Source organism: Wallemia mellicola (assembly GCF_000263375.1).
Source record: "Wallemia mellicola CBS 633.66 unplaced genomic scaffold WALSEscaffold_16, whole genome shotgun sequence".
Taxonomy (NCBI): domain Eukaryota; kingdom Fungi; phylum Basidiomycota; class Wallemiomycetes; order Wallemiales; family Wallemiaceae; genus Wallemia; species Wallemia mellicola.
In genome coordinates, this window is record NW_006531973.1 from 197,317 (window position 1) to 224,036 (window position 26,720).

Here is a 26,720-nt window from a genome sequence, read left to right on the forward strand (position 1 = left end):
TGTTTTAAATAGGTATACTACATGTTCTTTTTGTTTACAAATGCTTGCTTTTGTGAGATTCCGTTATTACTCGCACCATTAGTGAGCTTCTCTACGGGTTCGTTATCATCTGAAGAAGAATCACTTCCTTCATTGAATGTTTTGAGATCATTAACTAACTTAGTCCTTTCAATATTTTCTTGAGCTGTACCATCAACTTGCTTTGAGTCAATGTCAGAATTATAGTAAGACTTTAGATCGATTTGTTCGATGTTCTTTGTTGATGTTTTGTTTGATCTGTTATAATCCCTCACTAGTTGTCTACCTTTCAAAATTTCCCGTTCAATCTTGAACCTATTTTCGACTATATGCAATTTTGGCCATGCTGCTAACTGGCCCATTTTCATCATCCGCTTCAATTCAGTTCTATCGGGATCTGATAATATATGAATCCAATCAAGGAATCTAGTTCTTGGCCATATAGTTATACTACCTTCAAACTATGTTTCTTCATTAGGGGTAGGCTTGATTGAGAAGAGTTAACATACCTTTTGAAGGAACACTGAAGAGAAGTCTGTCGCTAATATCTCCGGCATTAACTCCAAATCTCTAATAACTTTCAAATTTTTACTGAGTTCTAATTTCAAATATTGCTCAGCTGCCTAGAATAATCGTGAATGATTTGACCTAATCCAAGTTCACACTTACAGCTAAAAAGAAGCCACCACGCCATCCTTGTCCCCTTCGATGTGCTACCGGCTTTCCAGCCGATCCTTTGAAGTAAAATTAGATAAGTCAAAAGGGATAAATCTAAGCGTACCTCTCGGCGCATAGAAGAATAAATGTACGTGAGGATTGACTTGTGATACAATCGCATGATTGACTGAACGTTATCAGAAGTATTCGTTTAGTGCGAATGTGAATTTACCGTTGTATACTACGCTTTCGTCAGAAAGATAAAGACAGATATGATAGACCTACAGAGATTCAATGATTGTAACGGAATATCAACACGTATCGATCCATCTTTAAATCTAGCACCCAGACTAAAAGGCTCAATGGAACCATCTCGACATTTACGCATCAAAACGACTGGCGGTAAGATCTATTTAGGCGTAAGTGATAGATTAATACGTTTGAAACAACATACACCTGGTACAGCTGCCGAGCTATGATGAAATTAATATAAATCCATCAAAGGCTACACTAATACTTACGCAATAATTGCTGACCAAATTACACAATCAGGTGCTGTCAAATGATTTAGAATCTTTGTAGGGCTATGCCTGTCTGATGGTGTGACTGAAATATTCAACGATCTTCCCGTTCGTTCGTATGCTTCTTGAAATGTCATAGTACCTCTTGTAAAGAACATTGACTGTAAAATTAGTCAGAAAGTACCAGGTGTATTGACGATTCACTTACCTTTCTGGCCCAAGACACGGTATCAAACCTGGCTCCAGTACGCCACCATCGTCTAAACCAAATCGAAATGGATTCTTCACAAGCACTTATCTTATCTGCAAGTTCAGGTCTATTGAGAAATCAGGTCATGGTCCTACATTCAAAGATAAACGAACCTAAGCAATTGGGATAGTTCTTGGTCATTCCGGGTTGCACATAATGCTGCGACCAGTCCGCCTGCTGAAGTTCCAGTAATTACTCGAGGTAAAAGTTTGGCATCTAAAAAAGCTTTTAAGACACCGAAATGATAACTATCCAGTTGTTAACAACATAGAGGGTTAGAAAGATGTAACTAACTATCCAAAAGATCCGCCACCAGATAAACATAATGCTGATTGGCCAAAATTGCGACTAAAAGATTTGAAAAGAACGCGCTTTTGTTCAATTGTTACAGAGGGATGGTCACGAATGATTGCTAGTGATTGGCTTACTGTGAAAGGATTAAATAGGCTTATTAGCGGAATTATTAGCGTACTCTCATTGATGTATTCTTCAATAAGAAGTTTAGTTCCATAGAAAGTCTATGATGTGAGTTTTTGTATGAGTTGTGGAATCTAATACTCACTTCACTATATAGACGAGTGCTTTCTGTGCCTGCGAAATTGTTCTTAACGCAGACTTCAAGTACGCCTAGCAAACCCTGTATGTCATCACTATGGCGCTTATCTTTCAAAGAAGATATCACCTAATGGATAATTAGATAGGATAATATGATACGTGAGAACAGCTACTTTTTCAACTAATAATGAGTCGTAGTAAATACCACTTTGATTGTCTAATTTCCAAGTATCCAAGCCCAAGTGGTTGTCCATTTCAATTGCAGCACTCTTCCATTGATCGAAGTCCCTTGCATTCCTCATTTTCTGCCTAATACGACCAGACTTGCCTCTGTCTGCATGTATTTGTTAGATCCGGTACGTGAGTAGGTAAAGGACGAACGCTGAATGGCCCATTCCCATAAGTTAACTATCTGGCGTATAGAGACGTATATGAAGAATTCTATGGATATAGTGAAGAACAAGATTACGAGTAATGGATATCTGATAGTTGTGTACGCTAGAGATGATTTCGACTTGGGCCTTCTAAGGAAAGATTAGAAGAGAGGCTGGAACTAAGTATGAGTACCTTTGAACTCTCTCATGGACGGGTGCAAAGTCACTGAGTGCAGATATCCGCGTATCTTTATCTATACTGTCGACCTGACTTAATGCTAATCTGAAAGATTGTATGTGGCTATGAGCAAATGATGAGAGATAGACGTCAAAATAAAAGTATTAATACCTCTCATTAACGTAATCTTCTTTAAATATCTCTAGTTCGCTATTTGATGAAGGTGACATCAGTTAAGCTAAAGTATAATACCGCACTCTATGACATCAGTAGAACAATAAATAAAAAATTTAAATTTAGAAAGCAATTTTAGTATTCAAATCTGAGATCTCTTCTTGTAATTCCGCGTATAATTGCTTGAACTCTTCTACTTTATCCTTTATTTCATCCTCTTGTCCTTTCTTTGGCTTTGAAGATTTTTGTGTGATCATCATACAACTCGTTGGTCTCTTAGTACCTGAAGCTTCACCTAACTCCTCCTTTGATGGGATGTAAATGTACGATATACCAGATTCTTCACAAAGTATTGGTATGTGAGTTAAAATATCTATTGGTGAAATATTTCCGGCTAAAATCACAATACTGTAAGTTTGTGAGAAGAGTTAAAATCAGTAATAAAGGAAGCTCACCCCTTTTCACCTTTGTTTATACCTTTAACGACTTCTTTTACACCTCTCTTTAAGTTTCTAGTCTTCGCTGCTCTCTTTATACACTTTTGTATCTTCTTGTTCAATTTTTTGTTAGCTAATGGTTTAGCGATTGGTGATAGACTATCCAAGTTAACATCCTCTGACTCTAATTTTGTCTTTTTCTCCTTCTCTGGGTTGTTTGATGTAGATTTCCTCTTTTCTGATGGCATTCTTGGTAGTTTTCAATCAAGGAGAAGATAAAGAAAAATGATTGATAAATATTTATCCTCAATAAAGGTATGTTTTCATTATTATTAGATTTATTAATGTAAATTAATTAACTCACCAATAGCCATTATTAGATAGTAATGACAACTACAGCGCACACCAAAGAGTGAGAACTATTTCAACGAGATTATCGAAGAATGGCAAATCAAAGGAGTCAATTGAATTGTTATTCACCGTATCAAAGTCGCTCTTAGAGAAATCTGAGTGGGGTTCGGCTATCGATTGCTCAATATTGATGTTGAATCAGTTATCAAACTTAAACGATTGGGATCTTTCTTTGGTAACTCAATTGATATCTTTAACCACTAACGAGAACAGCTGGAGGAAGAAGTTGATCGATAACGCTATAACAACCTCGGCAACTTCATTCAAAATCCCTTCTGGTCATCCAGATTTATTGGATTTCATCGGTAACTTATACTACAAAGAGCGTTCTTATCCATTGGCTGAATATTACCTCATATTAGCTTCAAAGAAGGAATCCGCTGTCACTTTAGCTAAATTATATATACAATGGTCACAATCTCCTAATCAACATCACAACGATATCGGTAGATATGCTTTGAGGGGTGTTCTCGCTTTCATCCTTGCAGAACAAGTCGAAGCAGCTATCACCTTCACTTTAAATTTCTTGATTCAATTACAATTAACGAATTCAACTATATTCTTAGAGAATCAGTCACTTGATGGTATCACTCTTACTCATTCTCATACTTTGAACTTTGCTCAATTCATCATTGCCTCAATACAAAGAAGCTCTACATCGAATATCGCACAAGAATGGAAATCTTTAGTTAGTCATTTTAAGAACAAGAGTGATATTATCAACTCTCAACCAGTTGCACAAGTAAGTCTTCACTTTAGCTCATATAAGTCATTTACTTACCAAACAGGCTTGTACTGAAATAGGTTCACTCTACTTTGATATCAGACCTGTAAATACAGGTGGAAATATGATGGATATCATGTCTAGCCTTCTAGGCGGTGGTGCTCCTTCAAATCAATCAAAACTTAAGCTCTTGAACAAGAACTCAGCAGCTGAATTAGATTGAACTCTGTCTTAAATATCCTTCAATCATTTTGTCGCTTAAATATGATACTCCTTCATTCATACTTATTGTATTAATGGCAAACTTTTCGCTTAATTCATTAGCATGAGAACAATGATCGGAAATGTTGACATAAATATTATTTATAGTGTACATAAGGGAACTTTATCAATCTTCATATTCTATGTTATTGATAGATCTTCTCTCTTATTCAGCGGTACTACTGACGTTTGATAGACTGCATATTACAATCAGCCTATGTAAACTTCGTGGATCCATCATTATAAATATAAAGTTTGAAAGCTCTGCGCTGTGATTGAATATGCGTGCATGCGAATATATGTAGAAGGTATACTGGTATTTGAACATGTATATACTTATAGATTATCTCAACGAGAATTCAACTAAGACACTGGAGACTCCTTATTATGCTGACTCACTATTCGAGCTTCTATTTTCAATTTCATTATCATTAAACCGAACTCCTTTCTTTTCCTTGTCTGAGTCTGAATCAATCGTGGTAGAAGTTTCACTAATGTCTTTTGTATCATTGCTGCTATCGTCCATGCGCTCGTCGCTTTCCTGAAGCTTCTCTTTTGGAGCTTCGGTTAGAGATGGAAGGAAGCCGTTATTTTGCAGTGACGCAAGCATGTCAGCCGCCATAGCCGCTTCATTACCTGCATGGCTAACGCTGGATTGCCCTTGTGGGATTGGAGGCAGGGAACTCTTGCGATTTCCTCTTCTTGCTCGCCTTCTAGGTGCTGATTCACCTTGCTTAAGCTTTTCTAGTAGCGTATCCATAATTGATTCTCCTGCAGGATCACTGTAAGCCGCCTGAATGGCCGCCCTTTCTTTTGCTCGGGCTTCTTTAGCTTGACGCCGTTTTTCTATACTTGCTTTTTCTTCAGCGTAAGATTGATTCTCATTTTTGCATTTCTGTGATGATATCAGCACGGTTTCAGAAACCATTAGCAAATTTACCTTGTAAGATGATAAGAACTGTTTAAATACACCGAAGAATTCTGATGTAGACGGCAATTTTTCAAGTTCACCATAAAAGCGAGCAGTATTTTGATAAGATGAATCTGCAAGCGCTAATCTATCAACCATGCCATCTAATTTTTCTTTGGCGACGGCCGAGAATTTCCACATCCTTTCAGGGTAGCCATCTTTAGGGTTTATCTTCTCAGGTTCACTGAAATTAGCTTCAAGTTCAGATATCAAGTGTTTGAGACCTTCTCTCAAATCACCTAATCCTTTCCTGACATCTGTCAAATTAACTGCTCAAGTTAGTCTTACTTATAAATGTGAAATTTCACTGACCTCGATAGGCATCAGCTGGCTTTGAAAGCTCATCGATAAATCCTTCCATCTCAGTGAAATGTTTAGCAACAGTTCTTTCAAGGAAGTGGACAAGTGTAGTTCCATTGGTTGATTTTGTGTCGACCATCTAATTGGTATAAGTATCAGAGTGATAGATTTAATGTCACTTACTTTGTTTAAACTAGTGATTTTGAAACCAAATGCACCACCTTTGACTCCTTGAGCATTCATATAATTACCGATCAACAGAACGAGCTAAAATTTGTTAAATTGGAACTGTACCAGTGACTGTTTTAGAATTCATGCTTACCTTCAACATTTCAATAAACTTCGGCGCAGCCATTAGATTCTCAGAAGCTTCATGAACTACTTCAACGCTCTGAAATTTTAAATTAGAAAAGTCACCACTAAGGGAATAAAGTTACTTACCTCAGACAGAATAGAATAAACTTCTTCAAAAACGGATTTGTAAAGCATCCCTTCAATTCGAGGACCCATTCTTTCGATTTTAATCAATTGAACCATCAGTCTATCAGCAGGATGTAAAGTTATCAGAACTTCTGGTCCAGCATCTCTATATGGAGCTAATTTACCAGCCTATAGATTATTAATAATGTGCTTTTAATAGTCATATAAACACACCTGCTCAGGAGTTGGAAGAACAGGTTTCAACTCGCTCAGGAATGTTTGCGTGCAAAAGTCTTCATCGAAGGAGAGTATTTTCGCCGCAATTTGCTCTGGCGAGTATTGCTTAACTCGTTGCATAACAATTTCTATCCTCTTTTGAGATGAAACGTCTAACACACTTATTAAATCTTTGTCCTTCTTCCGATTCATCAGATTGAGTACCATCTGTTTACTCTTGAAATCTTCTTCAAGTTCAATCCAAACACCGTCACGCTTAAGTTGATTAAACCACTCAGTTTCTGGTGCTTCATTGGTGAGACCCCATACTGTCTTGTCCAAATGAAGTTGATTTATTTTATCCCATTGCAGTTGCTTCATTTTCTGACTTGCACCATCAGGTAGCTCCTTCCTCTTTTGTGCGTTAAACAAGACTGATGCAGGTCTAGAAGATGAAGGAGGAGGTGGAGGCGGTGGCGGTAAACCAGTATTCGTCGCCGGTATAGCTTCTCGGAGGTTCCCAGATTTGAGTATATTTGCTAAGGAAGCATTTGGTGCTGTAGTTCCCGGAGGAGGCGGTGGTGGCGGCGGCGCAGGTGGTGCATTTGGTTTAGATGTGGTTGATGGTGCTACTGGAAGAGGAGGGGCTGGTGGAGGCGGTGGAGGTGGTGGTATAGGAGCACCTTGTGAAAGAGGAGCCGGACCCGTGAATGCCATTGGCGGCGAAGGTGGTGGCGGAGGCGGTGGTGGTGGTACTGGCATCGGTGCTGCCGATGATATCTCCGCATTCTTATCACTTGGTGGTAAGTTGTTGTCCATATCTTTTTCACCAGGAGCAAGCTTTCTGAGATTCTTTGTTTGGTTCTGGATTGAAGCTACGAATGGGTTCTGAGTATTTTCAGACTTACTTTCAATACCTGAAGCAGTTGATGTGACTTGTGTATCATCGCTTTGGGTAGTGAATCCACTCGCGTGGGCAAGCGTAATTTCCGAGTGGTCATCTTCAGATCCAGCTTCTTCTTGAACTGTGGATATATTTGATTCAGCCATTGGTCTGCCTTCCTTGTCTAAAAGTATTCCTGATGGCGATCTACGGCCTCGACTACGTATTTCATCGAGGAATGCTGGTTTGGTATTAAGTAGTTTATTACTTTGACGTTGGTTTGGATCGTTTGATGTCTTTAATGGTTCTGCTCTTGTAATTGGTGACTCTGCACTCTTTGGAACAACTTCATCATTTAAGTGAGACTTGTTTAAAATATTAACTTCTGGAGAAGCTGCTCCGGCATCCTTGTTAGTTATAAGCGCACTATCGCTTGAAATTCTCTTGCTACTCTTTTCTGGCTTTAATCCCGGTGTGAGTCGAGTAAGTGCTTTACGTTGATGAATATTACGGTCCAAATCTTTTGGCATATTTTGAAACCTGAGAGTACGAGGACTAGGCCTACGATCGCCCCCATTCCCGAGTTGAGAAGGTACCAACAAGGAAACGCCTTCGTTGATGAGCTTTTCGTGATGCTCTTGGACTTCTTCATCTTCAGCATCCATGAATTGTGAAGCATGACTATCGCTTTTCGTATTACTGTCGTAAGTGGCAACTGAACTAGCTGAATCTCTGTCTGCAACATTAAGCTTGGATATATCGCGACTGAGCTCTTGTGGTGCTCTAATCTTCTTATTTGTTAGTTTCTTCCCTTTCGCTGTTCGTCTACCTGGCTTAGTCTCCAGGACCTCAACATCTTCAGTACCATCATTCTCATCATCGGCATCCAATGCATTGAGTATTCTGGTACCTTCCAACTTTTTTGCTGTCTTGTGTCGAGCCAATTTCTTCTCAAGCTCAGTGATGAATTCACGTTGTTGTGATTTCTTTCCATCGCCCATAGTGGTTTCATCCACAGTAATCAAGTCATGAAAACCTTTTGTCTGTTTCAACATATCGAATAATTCACGAATAAGAGCTTCAAGTTCAGTTATCTTCTCACGTAATTTATCTTCCATTTCATCGGAATTCTCTTGAACCTTGTGCATCGCTTCTCGCGATATTCTGAGTGACTCTTCGGCTTCAGTTAGCTTTCTTTGCAATGTACTGACCAACGCCGTATCAGATGCAGAAGAAACGGGTAAATTAGTTGCATTATACAATGCTAACTCTTGTTCAAGCGCATCTTTTTGTCTCCTAGTCTTCACATGATGCATACGCTCGTTTTCCAGTTGATTTTCAAGCTTCTGCATTCGATCTTGATCTGTGAAACGTGATACAACTTTACCAACCGACACATTTGCTAAAGAAGAAAAGTCCGTAGTAACACCACCTTTACCATCCATGACTATCGATGAGATAATACTATCTACTAACTGCAAGTATCGTGTTCTAGTTTCGGTTTCTGCGGGTAAGAGTAATAAGTGTTGCAAAGCTGCATGAAAGAAGTCACGACCCCTAGATCCTTCGACAGAAGATAAGATAGCACGAAACACATCCTCTGTCGTTGAAAGACCACCAAGTACTTCATTATTTTGAGATTGTATCATTAAATCGTAATCTTCTTCGGCCAATTCTTCGTATTCATCAATAATATCATCCACACGTAAATGTTGAAGATTTCTTAGTTTGTCTGTGATTCGTTTCAACCCTGATGTTTCCAACTGAGTCCTTAAAAAGTGTCGTACAGCCGAATCTTCTGGTAGTCCAACAAGTTGATTAACGAGAAGCAGATTAACGACCTGATAATGTGAATAAGAATTATTGTAGGAATTATGTACTTACAGCATAATCTACTAACATGCTATCAGCAGAAATTGCATTTTTAAGTTCATCACTGGCTCCAACAAGAGAACCCATACGACCTCTTCCATCAATAGTAGCTTCAAATGATTTTAGCCATGGATCAAATCTTGAGTTTTCTTCATAATGAGCCTGTAGCGCGTCAAAAGATCTTAAAACTATCGAATGACCCCTTGGTTTATCCCATGATATCAAAAACAGTAGGATTTCTACAGCTTGTCGTCTCGTCTGTAGTTGTGGACTCATTATTGAAGCTGCTATTGAAGCAACTATAGTAGGTTGAGATGATACGTCACTTGCACCCGACTGAATGATGTGAGTTGATAACAGCAATTATGAGCAGGTAACTTACAGGGTAGTTGACAACATGTCGCATGCATTTGACAACTTCGGCTTCTAAAGTAGCGTCACCCTCTCTCTTTACAGTACGGTGATTTATAGTGTGTAGAACATTGGCCAGTACAGATGGACCGCGCAATTCTATAAATTCTTTCAGCCATCTGTTATAAATTTAGTATGTTATAGGAAAATTAACTTCATACCCACTCCAATGGCATTGTTCGCAAACTAACTGATAAATGAGAAACGTCGGTATGTAAAATATTACCACTGAGGAATTTACGAATGTAAGCTTGAGGAGGATCGTCGGCATGTCCTACAGGAGCTCTGGGTGAAGAAGTGATAGACTTTTCTGTACGACCATGTCTTTTAACAGCCTGTTTTTGCTTCAAAGCACTGCTATGAAGTAAAGCCCGTTTATTATCAATAGGTAGAGCTCTTAGGCGTGAAGCTTCAGCATCTCCTGGTGCTATAGAATGTACGAAAAGTTCAAAGTTTTCAACGATTTCAGCGTTTGACAGTGAATCCACGTTATGGATAGCTATACCAGATGTACCGACTTTACTGATCGAAGAAATAGAGTTATGGGATCTTCCTGAGTTAAATGAAGATGATGACTCAATGCCACCAAAGTTAAAGTCATTGATTGACCTCGAAGGGCCAGCTTCGAGAGAGGCGAATTCGCCACCGGTGAGGAGAGATGATAACTGTGAAGATCTTCCAGATGTGTAAGAATTCGCGTCAGATTGAACTCTAGAGTTGCGCTTCTGGGAGATCATCGACGATGAGAGTGGTGTCTTGGGCGTATCAAAAGATGACGAGTTGTTAAAATAATCTAAAGGGGGGCTACGGTAGCTATTATCTCTACTCATACTGTCCTCGCTGTTTGAGCTCGAGTTTAGATTTGGGTTGGTATTTGGAGCTGAGATAATTCCATTGAGATTAGAGTCACTGCTATCTGTATCAGGATTGAGCCTTTGCTTAGACTTTTTCTTTGACGTTATCGTAAATAGAGAGTCCATTTTGGACTAAATTGGTATTTCTTCCTTATAGTTATAAGACAAGAGTTGAACTATCGATTATAAATTCTTTTTATTTTATTACAATTATTTAATACCATCCTTCACCAAATACGACACAAAGCGTGAGCTTTGGCTTGTCCCGATATCGCATGGCCAGTTGGTATAATACGACGGCCCGTTCAAAGCAACTCATTCATCGTCTGAGTCGTAGAATTCATCTGACATGTTATCCTCATCCAGTGCAGCAAGGTGTGCTAAATCGACCTGGATTTTGTTAGTCATTCGTCAAGGAACTAAGCTAAACTGACCTTGTAACGTAAGAGACCACCGACACCACCGAAACCACGAACGAATTGAGCACCTTCTTGTGATTTGTCTGTGACGAATTCCAAGTTTGCACCAAATTCTTTGTAGTTCTCTGCAAACCACTCTAATAATGATTGTGGCTCGCCAATTGGCTCCATTTCAGAACCGGTTGACTGATCGATAAACTTGGAGCGGTCATCCTCTTGACCCTTGCTAATGTGTAAAACAACTTCTTCACCTGCGGCGTTACGTAATTTGTGACGGGTAACTTCCAAGTTTTCGAATACAATCAAATCTTGAACAGCACCGAGATCAAGTGCACGTAAAGTATCTTCTATACCAAAGCAGAATTTACCGGTATCCAAAGAAATTTCATCGAAGTATCTTGAAATCAATTTCTTTTCTTGGACGAACTTGACATTTTGGAGTGATTCTGCGGACAAATCGATGGCTTGGTTGAAACCGTTTTCACCACCATAAGAAACGTCGACAATTTTAACAATCTTGGATGCTAATCTTGGATCGAAGAGATCAGACTGACTTAATTCGTTCTTGAAGTCAGCACTACCAGCGAGAACCAAACCAGCGACGTTAATCTTATCAGCTGTAATAAAGTGTTGAACAGCGACTTCGGCAACCTTTCTAACGTAATTATGACGCTTTTCGTCACGTAAACGAGAGAAACGCATAGCAGATTGACCACCACGTCCGTGCTTCTTTGGCAAATCGACGGTGAACTTGTTGATAACTTCACGGGTGTTACCTGCTAAAGTACCGAACAAAGAGCCGTTACCATCCATAATGATGAAACCGAATTTAGTGTCCGATTCTAACAGTTCTTGCAAAGCCTCTGTGTGGAACTTGTTGTCACAGAGGTAAAGGGAAGTGTTAATAGGACGATGAGGTTCAAAGTCAATAGAAACCTTCTTTTCTTTTCCATCATCAGTAACGATCGTACCAACGAACAAAACCAAACCGTTGTTTGGCATACGAGTGTAAAGCTTGAGACGCTGTTGAGTGGAAGTGATAGCGGCCAAAACAGATAGTCTATTAACACGTGATTTGATATTTGAAGCCGTACCATATTCTTGTGTAAGCATAGCGCTCAATTGAGATATTTGTGCTCTACCGTTCGAGATCAAACTAATCATGGAAGTACCATTACCTCTAACGGAGTCCAACCAACGTATGACTCTCTTCATTTTCCAGATTTGCACATTTTGTGCAGCAATGTCGTCCGAACTTGACATTCTAGATGATCGTTCTAAGTAAAAAGTGAAGAATTTTAAAAGGAAGATAAATCCGTTAAAAATAATTAAAAATAATTAATTTTAATGTTTTATTTTATTAGATTTTATTAATTCCGTCTTTACTCCTTGATTAGCTACCACCTTCATGGCCTCGAATAATATCAAAGTTGTAGCACGTTTTAGACCGGTAAATAAAGTTGAGCGCAATCAATACCCCCCGGATGGAAGGCCTGTTATAGATATCAGCGATACCAATGATCAAGTCAAGCTTAATAACGATGACTATTCTTTCGATAGAGTCTTTAACTTGGATTCAAAGCAAGAAGACGTTTTCGAGTACGGCGTTAGAGGCATCGTAGACGATGTCATCTCTGGTTACAACGGTACCGTCTTTGCTTACGGTCAGACCGGCTCCGGTAAAACTTACACCATGATGGGCTCTGATATCGACGATAACAACTCGAAGGGTATCATTCCACGTATCACTGAACAGATATTCGAGTCTATTCTCACTTCTCCTCCTAATATGGAATATCTCGTTAAAGTCAGTTATATGGAAATCTATATGGAACGGATCAGAGACCTTTTATCTCCTTCGAACGACAATTTACAAGTACACGAAGATAAGTTGAGAGGTGTATACGTCAAGAACCTCTCAGACTATTACGTCGGTGACGCGAAGGAAGTTTATGAGATTATGAGACAAGGTAGTTTAGCAAGAGCCGTTTCTTCTACCAATATGAATGCTGAATCCTCACGGTCTCATTCCATCTTCCTTATTTCAATCGTTCAAAAGAATATCGAAACTGGTTCTCAAAAGACTGGTAACCTATACCTCGTTGATTTAGCTGGTTCTGAAAAAATAGGTAAGACTGGAGCAACCGGTCAAACTTTGGAAGAAGCAAAAAAGATCAACAAGAGTTTGTCAGCCCTTGGTATGGTCATTAATGCTTTAACTGATGGAAAATCTACACATATACCCTACCGTGATTCCAAATTGACAAGAATTTTACAAGAATCCTTAGGTGGTAACTCCAGGACAACCCTGATCGTCAAGTAAGTATATTAAGTCCTTAAGTCCCTCTCTAATATGTTCTTAGTTGCTCACCATCTGAATATAATGTTGATGAGACTGTCTCAACTTTGAGATTCGGTATGAGAGCCAAGTCAATTAAGAACTCTGCCCGTGTTAACACTGAATTGTCTCCTGCTGAACTCAAAAACCTACTGAAAAAGTCTCAAAGAGATCGTGCAATTTACGAGGAATTTGTAAATGCATTAGAGGCTGAACTCAAACTTTGGAGGTCGGGTTTAACAGTTCCAAAAGAAGAATGGGCTACCAAAGAACCTTCTGCAAAGGAGAATATACCTCTTAATAATTTAATACCATCTTCTCAGTCAAAACCTATGATTCAAAATATCGATAATACTAGAGAAGAAGTTCGTACAAACACCATTCCTACAAATTTGGATAAAGATGAAAGAGAGGATTTCTTGAAGTATGAAAATGAGTTGAGTGATCAATTAGCTGATAAAGAAAAAGCTGTTTCTTCACTCGAAAGGGTACTTAAAGAGTTACGTGACGAGCTTGAATTTTATAAATCTTCACATCAATCTATCAATGAGGAAAATTCAAATTTCCAGACTCAATTATCTGACCTTCGTCTACAATTTGAGAGATTAGAATTTGATAATAAGGATAACATTATCAACATGGATGTCTTACGTGACAGAAATGCTGAATTAACAGCTTCTGTAAATGATCTTAATAAATCACTAGAAGAAGCAAAGAATGCTGAGAAGGATTCCCTTGCTGAGGACTTTGAAAAGAAGAAAGCAGAAAAGATGGCTCAAATGATGGCTAAATTTGATGCAACCGGTTTCTCTGAGAAGAATGATACTTTACGGGATGTACTTTCCAAATTGGATGAAATCGATATCAATGAGAATTCTGATCGTAGTGGTTTAACATCAGATGATTTATCAACTATAAGACGTCAACTTATTGAAATGCAATCTTTAACACGTGATTCACAAGACAAGCTTCGTGCTAGTGAACAGGACAATAAGGCTTTAGTTTCAAAGAGAGAAGAAGTCGAAACTAGATTACATAGCCTTGAAAGTGAATTTGAGGAACTCCTTGAAAAATCAATTAAAGAAGAAGAGGCAAATAATTTAGATTTACAAGAATCTATCAATGGAATTAAGGAAAAACTCGAAGCTCAATATAATACCAAGAGAGAGAAAGTTGAGATTGAAGTTAATGATTTACGTCAACAGATTGAAGTTAAAAACCACGATGTTAAAACACTAAAGGATGAAGTTAAAACAATGAATGGCTTGAATGATGAACTCAAACGTGCATTCGCTGTCACTTCTGCAGGTATTGAAGGTGGTAAAAACTTGGTTGATTCGGCCAAAGACCTCGAAAGGACGCGTAAGAGTCTTGCATCTCAACTAAATGAATTTGAGGGTATGAAAAAGTCATTGATGAAAGATCTGCAAGATCGTTGTGAGAAAGTGGTTGAATTGGAAATTGAGCTTGATCAATATAAAGAACAATACGCTCAAGTTTTGCGTAGCACCAATAACAAAGCGGCTCAAAAGAAGATGGCATTCTTGGAGCGTAACTTAGAACAATTAACTCTTGTTCAAAAGGGACTTGTCGATCAGAATCAGTCATTAAAGAAGGAAGTTGCTATAGCTGAGCGCAAATTGTTAACTAGATCCGAAAGAATTAGCAACCTCGAACAACTTTTACAAGAAGCTGATAAAAGATTAGTTATCTCTAACGCTAAGTTCGAAGGACAATTACAGGCCGTAAGAGAGCGTCTTGAACAAGCCAGATGTAAGTCTATAATGCCTCCTTTAAAGAAAACATATTAACGCTAGCCTAGCACAAAAAGCCTCAACTACTGCTTCTATTAATTTCGGTAGAATTGCTAAACCTCTTCGGGTAAGTCAATTTTATACTATATTGAATGAAGGCTGAAAATAATTAGGGTGGTGGTGGCAGCGGTTCAGCTGGACCTTCTCCGACAAATAAAAAGACAATCGATTTGTCAGGAATCGCTGACAACGATGATGGATCTTCAAGTAAGATAATATTATCTTTTTTCAAACACTAAACTGATAATTTAAACCAGCTAAACGTGCCTCATGGTTCTTCTCAGCCGGCAAGTAATTCTTTATTTAATCCATTATGTTGTTATATGTTTATATTTGTATACATGTTATCCTTTCACATATAATATATTGATCGATCTTCGAATGATTATTTATTCTTTATCGTTAGGCGCTGAAAACGTATGACCTATTTTAAAACGAAACGTAAATGGAAACGAAATAAACAATCTCAGACTTCATAACGTCGAATATTGACTGAAAAAGATTGTATGCTGTAATAATTAAGTGGTGATGTAATGCCGACTAAACAAATTAGGGATGACCATGGTCTTTTTAATGTTTCAATAGTCACTCATAGTATTCAAATGGGTATATACATATATGAAGGCGATATTTACAAGATCTAAATATTTCCATATACAACTTAATGCGTTTGTTAGGTTCTTGACTTGCATTCCTCATCAGAAGAGCAAACATTCCTCGTTACATTCCTCGTTAGGGCTCATTGTTCACGTAAACAATAGTGTAAAAAATAAATACATGAGAACAGCCTTATTACTACATTGATTGCTATTTAGTGAACTATTATAAGGAGAAAAAGCTTTTCAGTAATAGTTCAATTGTGTTATAACAAAGTCTTACACCAAAATCGGAGTACTGTGAAGTTTCAGCACGATTTCATAACTCGTCCCAAATGATATAAACAATAATTTGCATTAATGTCTAACAGCATTCTTAATGAATGACACATATTAGTTCCTTCTGTATCGAGTAGCGAGTATATGGTAAAACATGACTCAGATTCAAATAGAACCACGACAAAAAAGTTCGTGTTTTGCAAGATAGGCTTTGATGCTGTCAAGTTAGTTTGAGGATGAAACGAACTCAAGAACAAAACAGGCAACGAAAAAGCGCGTGAGTTTATATGAATTTTGAGCGCTTGAATTAATATATCTAACACTACCTAATTTATCCTGCAATTTTTATTTCTTACATATGCACGGACGCGACACAGTTCTTCTTGAACTTCCAAGTCTTTCTCGAAAGCACCCTTATTAGCTAGAGTCAAGGCCCATTTAGTTTAAATTCTAATAAAATATAATGCGTGAAGTTATCTCAGTCGTAAGTTGGATAGTTTGAGCTGCCACGTCAACTAAAGTAAACGAAATAGCACGTCGGTCAAGCTGGTGTCCAAATTGGTAATGCCTGTTGTAAGTAATTAATTATTAAGTAAAAAGAATCATAATTGACGCGTTTTAGGGGAACTCTACACCGTTGAACACGGTCTCTCCGTAAATAGAAATTAACGCGCAGAAATGAAATTAACAAAACATACAGCCAGATGGTCGCTTGATGCCAGACTCACCATCAGCTAACGACGACGGTTTTTCCACTTTCTTCTCTGAGACAGGCTCAGGTAAACACGTACCACGTTCGATTTACGTCGATCTCGAGCCAAACGTAGTTGACGAAGTTAGAACTGGTACCTACAGATCACTTTTCCACCCAGAGACACTCGTTACTGGTAAGGAAGATGCAGCAAACAACTACGCCCGTGGTCACTACACCGTTGGTAAGGAGCTTGTTGACTCAGTACTCGACAGAGTACGTCGTCTTGCAGACAACTGTTCAGGTCTTCAAGGTTTCTTCGTCTTCCACTCATTCGGTGGTGGTACCGGTTCAGGTTTCGGTGCACTCCTCCTTGAACGTCTCTCACTTGACTACGGAAAGAAATCAAAGCTTGAATTCTCAGTTTACCCATCACCAAAGATGTCAACTTCCGTCGTTGAACCATACAACAGTGTTCTTACAACTCACACTACCCTTGAACACTCAGACTGTTCATTCATGGTTGACAACGAAGCAATCTATGACATTTGCCGTAACAGACTCGGAATTCAAAGCCCATCATACACAAACTTAAACAGATTGATCGCTCAAGTTGTATCATCAGTTACTGCTTCACTTCGTTTCGATGGTTCACTTAACGTTGACCTTAACGAATTCCAAACCAACTTGGTTCCATTCCCACGTATTCACTTCCCACTCGCTTCATACGCACCAATTATCTCTGCTGAGAAGGCTACTCACGAGCAAAACTCAGTCTCAGAAATGACATTCTCATGCTTTGACCCAGGTAACCAAATGGTTAAGTGTGACCCACGTCAAGGCAAATATATGGCATGTTGTCTTCTTTACAGAGGTGATGTTGTACCAAAGGATGCTAACGCATCAGTTGCAACCATCAAAACTAAGCGTACAATTCAATTCGTTGACTGGTGTCCAACTGGTTTCAAGCTTGGTATCTGTAATGAAGCACCTGCATTGGTTCCAGGTGGTGATCTCGCTAAGGTTTCAAGATCATTATGTATGCTTTCAAACACTACAGCTATCGCAAACGCATGGGCACGCCTTGACCACAAATTCGACTTACTTTACTCCAAGCGTGCCTTCGTTCACTGGTACGTTGGTGAAGGTATGGAAGAAGGTGAATTCTCTGAAGCAAGAGAAGACCTTGCTGCACTTGAGAAAGACTACGAAGAAGTTGGCGTCGACTCTGCAGACGGCGTTGAAGAAGAGGTTGAATATTAAAAATAAAATTATTTGATATCCAGATTTGTTAAATTTAAACATTTTTATATTCTTTAACCTTCACAATAATGATGAGAGCGAGAAACGTGAGATTATTTGCATCACATTCTAATTTGAATACAATACCTAAACCAACACCTTCAATATTTAATGTTTTTGATAGAGAAACAAAGATTTGGCAGAAGGATGTGGCCGCTAGTAACGTAAGCCAGTCAAGAGTTGTGGATTACATTAAGAATGAAATTGGAGAGAGCTTTAGGGATAGGTTACTTGATATAAAGAGGAGATATAATAAAGCTATTTGTATTGGTTCTGGTTCTAATCAAGTGGCTAGAGTTTTGGATGAAGAAGAATTAGCAGATGATATACACATAGCGGATTCATCAGGTGAGGTAACAATTAATTATTGGTGAACTTCATTAAATATTTTATAGTTAAGTCAGTTCTTAGGGATAAAGAGTTTGATAGTGATTTCGCTAGTAAGTTCTTATCGTATATCGTGCGTGTTCTTTACTAATGATATACCTAGATATTCCAACAAGACATCAAATTGATGAGGAACATCCTTCAATGAATTCACTCTTTAAAACTAATTCAACTGATATTATTATATCTTCATTAGGTTTACACTGGGTTAACGATTTACCTGGAGCCTTGATTCAATTTAATCACGCATTAAAGCCAGATAGCCCATTTTTAGGTTGCTTATACGGTGGTGATTCACTCTTTGAACTTCGTACATCATTACAATTAGCTGAACAGGAACGCTGGGGTGGATTTGGTCCTCATGTTTCACCTATGACGGATACGACGGATGTAGGAAATTTAATGAATAGAGCAGGATTCACTTTATTAACAATAGATATTGATGATTTAGTCATAAACTATCCATCGATGTTCGAATTGATAGAAGATCTTAAATTTATGGGTGAATCTAATTCAATTAACGGTAGAAGGGCACATATATCTAGAGATACTTTGATTGCAGCTTCGGAAATTTATAAATCACTTCATGGTAATGAAGATGGTACAATCCCTGCAACATTTCAGATAATAAACGTTATTGGTTGGAAACGATCAGATGATCAACTTAAACCACTTAAGAGGGGATCTGCTACGAGATCAATGAAAGAACTTGAAGATTGATTTAAATTAATTGTATTTTAATAGATTTTAACGCATTGATACCTTTGACGTAAACTGTCAAGAATGGCAAGTATCGAAGAGGAGAAATGCACCTTAAAAGTAGAGGGAATGACATGTAGTTCTTGTGTACAGGTTAGATTAAACTAGTATATTGTTATTTAACTTACAATCTACAGAGTATAGAGAGTTATATTGGGAAATTACAAGGTGTAAACTCTATTCAGGTTGCATTGCTATCGGAGAAAGCTACAATAACATATTTGAAAGATTATTGGGATCCTGAGAAGCTTGCAAATGTGAGTCAAGTTGTATTATTAATCAAGCCTTCCAAATTTAGTTAAATCATAAATAGGAAATTGATGAAATGGGATTTGAAGCATCAGTTTTAACAGATTTGAACTCAAGTTCTATTATTGATATCTCAATTTTTGGTATGACTTGCTCTTCCTGCACCTCTTCAATCGAAACCGCCTTATCAAACTTGGAAGGCGTCATTAATGCAGATATTTCATTACCTTTAGAATACGCTAGAATTCAATTTAATCCGGACATTGTTGGTGTTAGAGATATAGTGGAACTTATCCAAGAAACTGGTTTTGATTGCATGATACGTGATGATAGAAATGATAGTCAATTAAAATCTTTATCTAGGATTAAGGAAGTTAATCAATGGAAATCTGCATTAAAGTATTCAGCTTATTTCTCTATACCAGTTTTCATTATTGGAATGGTTTTACCAATGATACCCTCAGTCGAACCAATCATTTTCTATAATTTATGGCGAGGGATAACTATCGGTGATTTAAGTTGTTTATTATTAACCTTGCCAGTTCAATTTGGTGTTGGCAAACTCTTTTATAAGCCGGCTTATAAAAGTTTAATTCATCGTTCTGCAACAATGGACGTTCTAGTCGTATTTGGTACGACAGCTGCCTTTATATATAGCACAGGTGTCATGATTTCCAGCATATTCACTTGGTCAAATAATAGTATTATCCCGCAAACATTCTTTGATACTTCAACCATGTTAATTACATTTGTAACGCTTGGTCGTTACCTAGAAAATCTTGCGAAGGGCAAAACGAGTTCAGCTTTGTCTGATTTATTACAATTAGCGCCAAATTCCGCTACTATATACCTTCATTATGATGAAGATCATTCAAATGATTTACAATTTGAGGAAAAGCAAATTTCAACAGATTTATTACAGAAAGGGGATTATATTAAGTTAGTACCAGGTGAAAGATTACCTGCCGATGGTTATGTTGTTAAAGGGAGTTCATCAATTGATGAAAGTATGATTACAGGTGAACCTATCCCTATTGTCAAAGAAAAGGGTGATACTGTTACGGCTGGTACAATGAACAATAATGGAACCATTGATGTATGTGTAACAAGATCAGGTACTGATACTGCTTTATCACAGATAGTTAAATTAGTTGAAGATGCACAGACTTCAAAAGCGCCAATTCAAGCATTTGCAGATAAAATAGCTGGTTATTTTGTTCCAGTAGTTATTAGTTTAGGTTTAATAACATTCATTACTTGGTTAATACTATCGTATTTAATCATACCTCAATCATCTTTACCACATATCTTCAATCAACCTGGAATGAGTAACTTTGCGGTATGTCTGAAGTTATGTATTTCAACTATAGTGGTCGCATGTCCATGTGCATTAGGATTATCAACTCCAACTGCCGTTATGGTGGGAACAGGTGTAGGCGCACAAAATGGTATCTTAATTAAAGGTGGACAAGCACTCGAACAAGCTAGTAAAATAAAGAGAGTTATTTTTGACAAAACTGGTACAATAACGAAAGGTGACGTTAACGTTGCTGCAATTGAATGGAACGAAGAAAGTTTTAGTGACAATGTTCATTCTTTAGGATTCACGAAGGATGATGTAATGAGAATTGTTGCTTTAGTTGAGTCAAAGAGTGAACATCCGTTAGGTCAAGCTATTACAAACCATTTTAATGATTATGACCTTACATCAAAAAATACTGAAATAGTCTTAAAAGATTGGGTATCTCATACAGGTAAAGGCGTTGAAGCTCAAGTATCATTAACGTTTCCACAATATTCTTCAAATCAATTGATATATAAAATACAAATTGGTAATAATAGTATCACATCAAATGATATTAAAGAACCGAATATCTTTGAACAATTCAAAAATATCAATTCTATAAAGGGCTTTACAATTGTTTACGTCACTATTGAATCAGAACCTATAATGGTTATTGCTTTAGGTGACGAAATAAAGTCAAATGTTATGGAAACAGTAAACTGTTTAATGAATAACTCCATTGAAAGTTATTTGATGACAGGTGATCAAATGTCAACTGCATTATCAATAGCACAAAAAGCAATCATACCAAAAGATCGAGTATTCGCAGGTGTTAGTCCAAAAGGTAAACGTGAAAGAGTTATTGAAATGATGAAAGATAATGATGGGACTGTTGCTATGGTAAGTTTAGCATCTTTGATTAAAAATATTTGAACTTTTCTAGGTTGGTGATGGTATAAATGATTCACCTGCACTTGCTGCTGCATCAGTTGGTATAGCATTAGCGTCAGGCTCATCAATAGCTATCGAAGCAGCTGACATAGTTTTAATGAGACAAGGAGAGATTGAAGATGTCTTCAGCTCAATTCAGTTATCTAAAGCTATAATGAAAAAGATAAAGATGAACTTCTTATGGGCTTGTGCTTATAATATAGTTTTTATACCTCTAGCAATGGGTATGCTACTCCCTTGGAATATTCACTTACATCCAATGATGGCAGGCTTAGCAATGGCATGTTCATCAGTTTCAGTCGTAATAAATAGTTTAACTTTAAAATTCTGGACTAGACCAAGCTTACAAGATAGAAGATCAAATACAGTAACACTTTTTGATAAAGTGTTTAAATTATGGGACGCAATTTCAGCTAGACAAATGAATATTCAAAAAGATGGATATCAATCTGTGCCGATTGAAATGTCAAGAGCATGAAATTCGCTTTGTATTATAAATAGTAATTTATTACTTCCGTTTTCACTTCTTTTGTAAGAAAGCGTTTATCCTTTTGTTAAATGATATCAGATGATATTCCACAACAGTAAAAACGTACCTTTGATAATCGGAATTCAACTTTTGTGAATCAGTTTGTTTCTTTTCAGGTAAGGGAGCTTGCTGTTCACCTGTATCTTTACGTATACCTTGCTTTGCAAGCCAAACTTGTTTACGTTGTTTACGACTTTCAGTGATTTCAGCTTGCTTATCAAATTCGATTCGTTGAGAAATATTTGGTAAAGCAGAAGAAGATAAACCAATTAATCTACCCGTATCATCTAACTCAGGTGTAGGCGAAGGTGAGAAAGAGTGGACTGAATCTGGTAGAGGAGAAGGAGGGGGACTAAAGCGAGGTGAAGGATGAGGTGAAGGATGGGGTGAAGAAGAAGGGCTACTTGAATTATCGTTATCACTGGGTGGATTGTAATCACCTACATCATTAAAAATGTCATCATCAGAGTTTAAAGCTTCGTGTTTAGGCGGTATATACTTTGCTACTTCAGAGTCAAGATTATTGTCGTCATTTAAACTATCAATTTTAGATTTTTTCAACTCTAATAAAATGTCATCTCTATTTCTCTTTCTTTTTGTTGTATTTAATTCGTTTAGTTTTGATGATCTATCAGTGTTGTCTATATCATTTAAACTACTAGAGAAATTATCCAAATTTCTTTCTTGCTTTAAATCTTTTTGCTGGTTTAATAATTCAAGATTCAGACCATTTTGTTTACCAATGTTCTTAAATTTATCTTTCTCTCGTAATAGGTTTCTAAAATCGTTTTGCTTCATTGATCGATGAACTTCGTTAAGAGATGCGAGGAGAATAATTTAAAGTTTTCAGTCAGGTTAACTTTGTAAACTATAATGAAGATGAAAGAATATTTCATTTTACTTATATTTCAATTCTGCTGATATGCTTTCTAAAAGTTCATGTAGAATAGTGTTTATATTTATATGTATATAATTTATAAATTAGGTGCGTTATTTATGATCAAACTGCTTGAAGTTTTATAGCCATTTAATTCCAAAAGTTTATTCAAGATTCCTCTATGTTGTGGTTGATTTGAAGGTGGGGATGATGACGTTATATTATTACTTATTGATTCAATCTCCTTATCCCTCCTCATTGGTTTAACGTCCTTTAATTTAATAATTAGATATCATGATTATCATAATTACGATAGATTACTCACACTAAAATCATCCTGATTTACAGCCGCTATCGAATAAATGTAAACTGTGGACGTGAATGTTAAAATGACGAAACCAGTTAACAGGTTTTTATATAAGAACGGTACTCTTGCTCTACGTAAACCATTTGACATATCCTATAAAGTAAATGAATAATTGATAATTTGTAATTTTTATTATTTATTTACATATTTATTCGGTCTATAACTATTGTATTCACCTTTAAAATGGACCATCAGTTGTTAAAAAGTTTATATGATCAAAAGTATGAGAGAAGGAAATTCGCTGCTTTAGAATTAGAGAAAGACTTATTGAATTTTTTAAATAAGAATGAATTAAATAAAATAAAATTAATTATTGATCAATTATCTAATAGCTTAAATAAAGATAAGCCAATAAATATAAAAAATGGTGGTCTAATAGGTTTAGCTGCTGCAGCTATAGCATTAAATGATAACTTGAATAATTATTTAGATGTAATTATAAACCCAATCTTGTTATGCTTCAATGATCAAGATTCTAGGATTAGATACTTTGCTTGCGAATCTATGTATAATATCGCGAAAGTTTCAAAATCTAATTTATTACCTTACTTTGATCAATTATTTGAAAATTTAATCAAGTTATCTTCAGATACAGAGATATCTGTAAAAAATGGTTCAGAATTATTGGATAGATTATTAAAAGATATCATCATTGATAATGCTAATCTTATCAATTTAGATAATTATTTAACTTTAATTGAAAAAAGGATATACGTCGTTTCTCCTTTCACAAGAATTTTTTTAATATCTTGGTTAACAATATTCGATTCCATATCTGACTTGCAAATTTTGAATCATCTTTCTAAAATTTTGGATGGTTTGTTTAGATATTTATCAGATAATTCTGTTGATGTTAAAACTTCAAGTCAACATTTATTGGATAGTTTTTTAAACAAAATAGTAAAAACAAAGTTCAATCATTCACAATTTACAGTTGATTATTTATCAATCTCAAACATCTTAATTAATCATTTAAACTCAACTAATGAAGAAATTCAATTAAATTCCTTTAATTGGTTATTAGAGTTATTGAATTGTCAATCAAACTTTCTAGTACCATCTTTAACTCCAAAACTAATTCCTTCAATCTTACCTTTCTTATCGCATAATAATCAACAAATTAATGGTTTGGTTAAATCTCTAAATTTCAAATTATTCGACGTAATAAAAAACTTGAATGATTTAAATTCTTTTGATTTTCAATTAACCTTATCTAACTTAACCATTCAATTACTGAATGATTTAACTGAGACCAGAGTTGCTGCTTTAGATTGGATGCTTATGTTACAAGAAAAGTCTTCGAATAAAATTTTCAATTTGCAAGATGGTACCTTTCCAGCTTTACTTAAAACTCTTTCGGATCCCTCAGAACACGTCGTTAAGAGAGATTTACGTTTATTAGCACAAGTTTCAAAATCATCCTCATTAGATTATTTTAACGCATTTATCAAAAATCTGATCAAATTATTCTCAACTGATCGTCGCTTACTAGAGAAAAGAGGTTCTCTGATTATAAGACAACTGTCTTTAAGTTTAGGGTCCTCCAAAATTTATAATGCTCTAGCTGATATTCTTCAATATGAAGATGACCTAGATTTTGCTAGCTTTTTAGTGCAAAAGTTAACCGTAGTTTTAATTACTGCGCCAGAGCTAGCAGATCTTCGGAAACGGTTGAAATGCTTTGAGTCTAAGGATGACGAATTACTGTTTTGCAAAATTTACAAATCCTGGTCGCATAATGCAATTTCGATATTTACTATTTGTTTACTCTCACAGCATTTCGAGCATGCAAGTGAATTATTATATATAATGTAAGTAGATCTTACTTCAAACAAGAATTTTACTCAGAGTGGGTATAGTTCTGAATTGGAAGTTACAGTCAATCTATTAATTCAAATAGATAAACTAGTTCAATTAATAGAGTCCCCTGTTTTTATTGGTAAAGTTTAAATAATTTAATTAACTAAAGCTGACATTATATACAGGTTTACGATTACAATTACTTGAACCAGATAACAACCCTTACCTTTATAAGTGTTTATATGGTCTCTTGATGTTACTTCCACAAAGTTCAGCATTCACAACTCTCAAAAATAGACTAAATTCAGTTGACTCACAATTTAAAACACTCACTCTCCATACTCAAAGGTAAGTAAAATAATATTCGTTAAAAAGTTAATAACTATCTAGAAAACAACTATCTTCTCCACAACCTTCAACTTTACCATGGAATGAGTTGAAAGATCACTTCAGATCAATCCAATATCGCCATGAAGAAGCTAGAACTATCCAAATGATTGAATCTTATAGTGTAGATAATGATTTCGATCAAAATACTGCAATTTCTACGTCCAATTCAGAAAATCATGAAGATCCACAAAATACAAGAAACGTATCTTCATTTACAGACTTTGATTCTAAAAGTGATTTCAGTAAACATCAATTAAACACTTTGTTACATAACAGACAAAGTGATTCATCAGACTTCTCACCTTCGGCGTCCATGTCAAGTATAAAATCACGCTTTGGTATCACACCGATGTCTAACAAATTAATTGACAAAAACTCTTTATCGGATACAAGTGGTACCATAACGCCCTACGCTAACACATCGGGCCCAAGTGTTGCAAAGACAACGTATGATCTAGCAAATGCTGATTTAAATTTAAATGATACACAAAGATCACATACCTCTGGCAGCTCATCAAAGAACTCATTAAGAAGACTAAGCGCTGCTTACTGATTGAAATTATATCAATGACATACTTTATTAATACCATTCAGCATCATATTATTAGTCCACAAATTTCATTTCAGTTCATCAAAAATGACAAATCCATGGACAAAGTAAAACGTTAACTACTATAATTTGTCTTAACATAAATAATCGTATGACAGTTAATGCCTGTGATTAATCCAATCTTACTTTTTCGGTTAATTATTTGATGTAGAGATGTGGTTACCAGATGTTCTATGTCTGTTGGGCACCTGAGAAGACGTTATGATATTGTTATTACTATCAAATGAATAGGATCTATGTCAGATGATTTTAATTTATAACATTTTCTTCCTTATATGTATTCACCAATGTCATACAATTCTTGTTCCTTTTATTTTTACGCCGCTTTGATTGGTCGCGCTCATGTCTAAATGTAATCGTGGCGCTCTGTGATTCTTGTCTTGTCTCTAACCGTACCTCGAGACATACTCCTGTTCATTGGTTTGGTGAAACACGCGTCCGTGTTTCATTGTTCTTTGACGCTGTATGTTTAAGCGCAGTATCTGGATTTCAACAGATAATTTAATTTTTTGTAGATTTTATTGAATCTTTAAAATAAATTTCAGAGCCCAAATTTATGTTTTTATCATTTTATTAGTGTTCAGAAGATCT

General features: G+C 36.4%; 12 protein-coding genes across 12 annotated transcripts; 6 read left to right on the forward strand and 6 right to left on the reverse strand.

The window, feature by feature from the left end:
- Positions 1 to 34: 34 nt before the first annotated feature.
- WALSEDRAFT_65299 (patatin-domain-containing protein) lies at positions 35 to 2,783 on the reverse strand (the record flags this gene model as incomplete). The annotated part of the gene is made up of 18 exons (XM_006959356.1): positions 35 to 43; positions 96 to 479; positions 528 to 641; positions 688 to 752; positions 800 to 862; positions 908 to 916; positions 961 to 1,084; positions 1,130 to 1,148; positions 1,197 to 1,357; positions 1,405 to 1,513; positions 1,560 to 1,694; positions 1,741 to 1,873; positions 1,919 to 1,964; positions 2,009 to 2,128; positions 2,175 to 2,335; positions 2,383 to 2,525; positions 2,569 to 2,676; positions 2,725 to 2,783. The coding sequence occupies 18 exons, from the start codon at positions 2,781 to 2,783 to the stop codon at positions 35 to 37; spliced, it is 1,962 nt and encodes a 653-aa protein (XP_006959418.1).
- Positions 2,784 to 2,805: 22 nt separating this feature from the next.
- WALSEDRAFT_39753 (L30e-like protein) lies at positions 2,806 to 3,429 on the reverse strand. Its single transcript, XM_006959357.1, has 2 exons — positions 3,183 to 3,429; positions 2,806 to 3,135 (listed from the first exon to the last, which is right to left on the reverse strand). The coding sequence occupies exons 1-2, from the start codon at positions 3,410 to 3,412 to the stop codon at positions 2,850 to 2,852; spliced, it is 516 nt and encodes a 171-aa protein (XP_006959419.1). The 5' UTR covers positions 3,413 to 3,429; the 3' UTR covers positions 2,806 to 2,849.
- Positions 3,405 to 4,673, forward strand: WALSEDRAFT_60894 (hypothetical protein). Its single transcript, XM_006959358.1, has 3 exons — positions 3,405 to 3,479; positions 3,535 to 4,317; positions 4,364 to 4,673. The coding sequence occupies exons 1-3, from the start codon at positions 3,450 to 3,452 to the stop codon at positions 4,520 to 4,522; spliced, it is 972 nt and encodes a 323-aa protein (XP_006959420.1). The 5' UTR covers positions 3,405 to 3,449; the 3' UTR covers positions 4,523 to 4,673.
- On the reverse strand, positions 4,639 to 10,417 carry WALSEDRAFT_60895 (hypothetical protein). The gene is made up of 10 exons (XM_006959359.1): positions 9,798 to 10,417; positions 9,604 to 9,751; positions 9,234 to 9,557; positions 6,485 to 9,190; positions 6,272 to 6,439; positions 6,153 to 6,221; positions 6,014 to 6,097; positions 5,843 to 5,969; positions 5,501 to 5,799; positions 4,639 to 5,455 (listed from the first exon to the last, which is right to left on the reverse strand). The coding sequence occupies exons 1-10, from the start codon at positions 10,367 to 10,369 to the stop codon at positions 4,946 to 4,948; spliced, it is 5,007 nt and encodes a 1,668-aa protein (XP_006959421.1). The 5' UTR covers positions 10,370 to 10,417; the 3' UTR covers positions 4,639 to 4,945.
- A 229-nt stretch (positions 10,418 to 10,646) lies between these two features.
- Positions 10,647 to 12,171, reverse strand: WALSEDRAFT_60896 (peptide chain release factor eRF/aRF subunit 1; the record flags this gene model as incomplete). Its single annotated transcript, XM_006959360.1, has 2 exons — positions 10,647 to 10,876; positions 10,921 to 12,171. The coding sequence occupies 2 exons, from the start codon at positions 12,166 to 12,168 to the stop codon at positions 10,802 to 10,804; spliced, it is 1,323 nt and encodes a 440-aa protein (XP_006959422.1). The 3' UTR covers positions 10,647 to 10,801.
- A 142-nt stretch (positions 12,172 to 12,313) lies between these two features.
- Positions 12,314 to 15,352, forward strand: WALSEDRAFT_20378 (kinesin 1; the record flags this gene model as incomplete). The annotated part of the gene is made up of 5 exons (XM_006959259.1): positions 12,314 to 13,224; positions 13,269 to 15,016; positions 15,066 to 15,124; positions 15,171 to 15,264; positions 15,315 to 15,352. The coding sequence occupies 5 exons, from the start codon at positions 12,314 to 12,316 to the stop codon at positions 15,350 to 15,352; spliced, it is 2,850 nt and encodes a 949-aa protein (XP_006959321.1).
- Positions 15,353 to 16,335: 983 nt separating this feature from the next.
- Positions 16,336 to 17,949, forward strand: WALSEDRAFT_33255 (alpha tubulin). The gene is made up of 4 exons (XM_006959361.1): positions 16,336 to 16,416; positions 16,466 to 16,505; positions 16,555 to 16,586; positions 16,633 to 17,949. The coding sequence occupies exons 1-4, from the start codon at positions 16,396 to 16,398 to the stop codon at positions 17,884 to 17,886; spliced, it is 1,347 nt and encodes a 448-aa protein (XP_006959423.1). The 5' UTR covers positions 16,336 to 16,395; the 3' UTR covers positions 17,887 to 17,949.
- A 5-nt stretch (positions 17,950 to 17,954) lies between these two features.
- Positions 17,955 to 19,032, forward strand: WALSEDRAFT_52084 (hypothetical protein; the record flags this gene model as incomplete). Its single annotated transcript, XM_006959362.1, has 3 exons — positions 17,955 to 18,273; positions 18,330 to 18,385; positions 18,445 to 19,032. The coding sequence occupies 3 exons, from the start codon at positions 17,955 to 17,957 to the stop codon at positions 19,030 to 19,032; spliced, it is 963 nt and encodes a 320-aa protein (XP_006959424.1).
- Positions 19,033 to 19,097: 65 nt separating this feature from the next.
- Positions 19,098 to 22,133, forward strand: WALSEDRAFT_60898 (heavy metal translocatin). Its single transcript, XM_006959363.1, has 4 exons — positions 19,098 to 19,164; positions 19,209 to 19,328; positions 19,385 to 21,505; positions 21,549 to 22,133. The coding sequence occupies exons 1-4, from the start codon at positions 19,141 to 19,143 to the stop codon at positions 22,032 to 22,034; spliced, it is 2,751 nt and encodes a 916-aa protein (XP_006959425.1). The 5' UTR covers positions 19,098 to 19,140; the 3' UTR covers positions 22,035 to 22,133.
- On the reverse strand, positions 21,611 to 22,883 carry WALSEDRAFT_58109 (hypothetical protein; the record flags this gene model as incomplete). Its single annotated transcript, XM_006959364.1, has 2 exons — positions 21,611 to 22,104; positions 22,153 to 22,883. The coding sequence occupies 2 exons, from the start codon at positions 22,881 to 22,883 to the stop codon at positions 22,077 to 22,079; spliced, it is 759 nt and encodes a 252-aa protein (XP_006959426.1). The 3' UTR covers positions 21,611 to 22,076.
- Positions 22,884 to 23,059: 176 nt separating this feature from the next.
- On the reverse strand, positions 23,060 to 23,554 carry WALSEDRAFT_69772 (hypothetical protein; the record flags this gene model as incomplete). Its single annotated transcript, XM_006959365.1, has 3 exons — positions 23,474 to 23,554; positions 23,288 to 23,422; positions 23,060 to 23,233 (listed from the first exon to the last, which is right to left on the reverse strand). Exons 1-3 carry the CDS (start codon positions 23,519 to 23,521, stop codon positions 23,060 to 23,062), a joined length of 357 nt encoding a protein of 118 aa, XP_006959427.1. The 5' UTR covers positions 23,522 to 23,554.
- WALSEDRAFT_39771 (ARM repeat-containing protein) lies at positions 23,513 to 26,219 on the forward strand (the record flags this gene model as incomplete). The annotated part of the gene is made up of 4 exons (XM_006959366.1): positions 23,513 to 25,140; positions 25,189 to 25,268; positions 25,315 to 25,477; positions 25,520 to 26,219. The coding sequence occupies 4 exons, from the start codon at positions 23,513 to 23,515 to the stop codon at positions 26,070 to 26,072; spliced, it is 2,424 nt and encodes an 807-aa protein (XP_006959428.1). The 3' UTR covers positions 26,073 to 26,219.
- Positions 26,220 to 26,720: the final 501 nt, after the last annotated feature.

Excerpts from the sequence above, each read along its gene's own strand:
- WALSEDRAFT_60898 (XM_006959363.1), top strand. The coding sequence starts at position 19,141 with ATGACATGTAGTTCTTGTGTACAG. Across the intron at positions 19,329-19,384 it reads ATCCTGAGAAGCTTGCAAAT|GAAATTGATGAAATGGGATT; the intron begins GTGAGTCAAGTT and ends AATCATAAATAG. Across the intron at positions 21,506-21,548 it reads ATGATGGGACTGTTGCTATG|GTTGGTGATGGTATAAATGA; the intron begins GTAAGTTTAGCA and ends GAACTTTTCTAG.
- WALSEDRAFT_33255 (XM_006959361.1), top strand. The coding sequence starts at position 16,396 with ATGCGTGAAGTTATCTCAGTC. Across the intron at positions 16,417-16,465 it reads TGCGTGAAGTTATCTCAGTC|CACGTCGGTCAAGCTGGTGT; the intron begins GTAAGTTGGATA and ends TAAACGAAATAG. Across the intron at positions 16,506-16,554 it reads CCAAATTGGTAATGCCTGTT|GGGAACTCTACACCGTTGAA; the intron begins GTAAGTAATTAA and ends GACGCGTTTTAG.
- WALSEDRAFT_60894 (XM_006959358.1), top strand. The coding sequence starts at position 3,450 with ATGATTGATAAATATTTATCCTCAATAAAG. Across the intron at positions 3,480-3,534 it reads AATATTTATCCTCAATAAAG|CCATTATTAGATAGTAATGA; the intron begins GTATGTTTTCAT and ends ACTCACCAATAG. Across the intron at positions 4,318-4,363 it reads ACTCTCAACCAGTTGCACAA|GCTTGTACTGAAATAGGTTC; the intron begins GTAAGTCTTCAC and ends CTTACCAAACAG.
- WALSEDRAFT_39753 (XM_006959357.1), bottom strand. The coding sequence starts at position 3,412 with ATGCCATCAGAAAAGAGGAAATCTACATCAAACAACCCAGAGAAGGAG. Across the intron at positions 3,136-3,182 it reads ATAAACAAAGGTGAAAAGGG|TATTGTGATTTTAGCCGGAA; the intron begins GTGAGCTTCCTT and ends ACAAACTTACAG.
- WALSEDRAFT_60895 (XM_006959359.1), bottom strand. The coding sequence starts at position 10,369 with ATGATCTCCCAGAAGCGCAACTCTAGAGTTCAATCTGACGCGAATTCT. Across the intron at positions 6,222-6,271 it reads TTTATTCTATTCTGTCTGAG|AGCGTTGAAGTAGTTCATGA; the intron begins GTAAGTAACTTT and ends TTAAAATTTCAG. Across the intron at positions 5,456-5,500 it reads AGTTCTTATCATCTTACAAG|AAATGCAAAAATGAGAATCA; the intron begins GTAAATTTGCTA and ends ATATCATCACAG.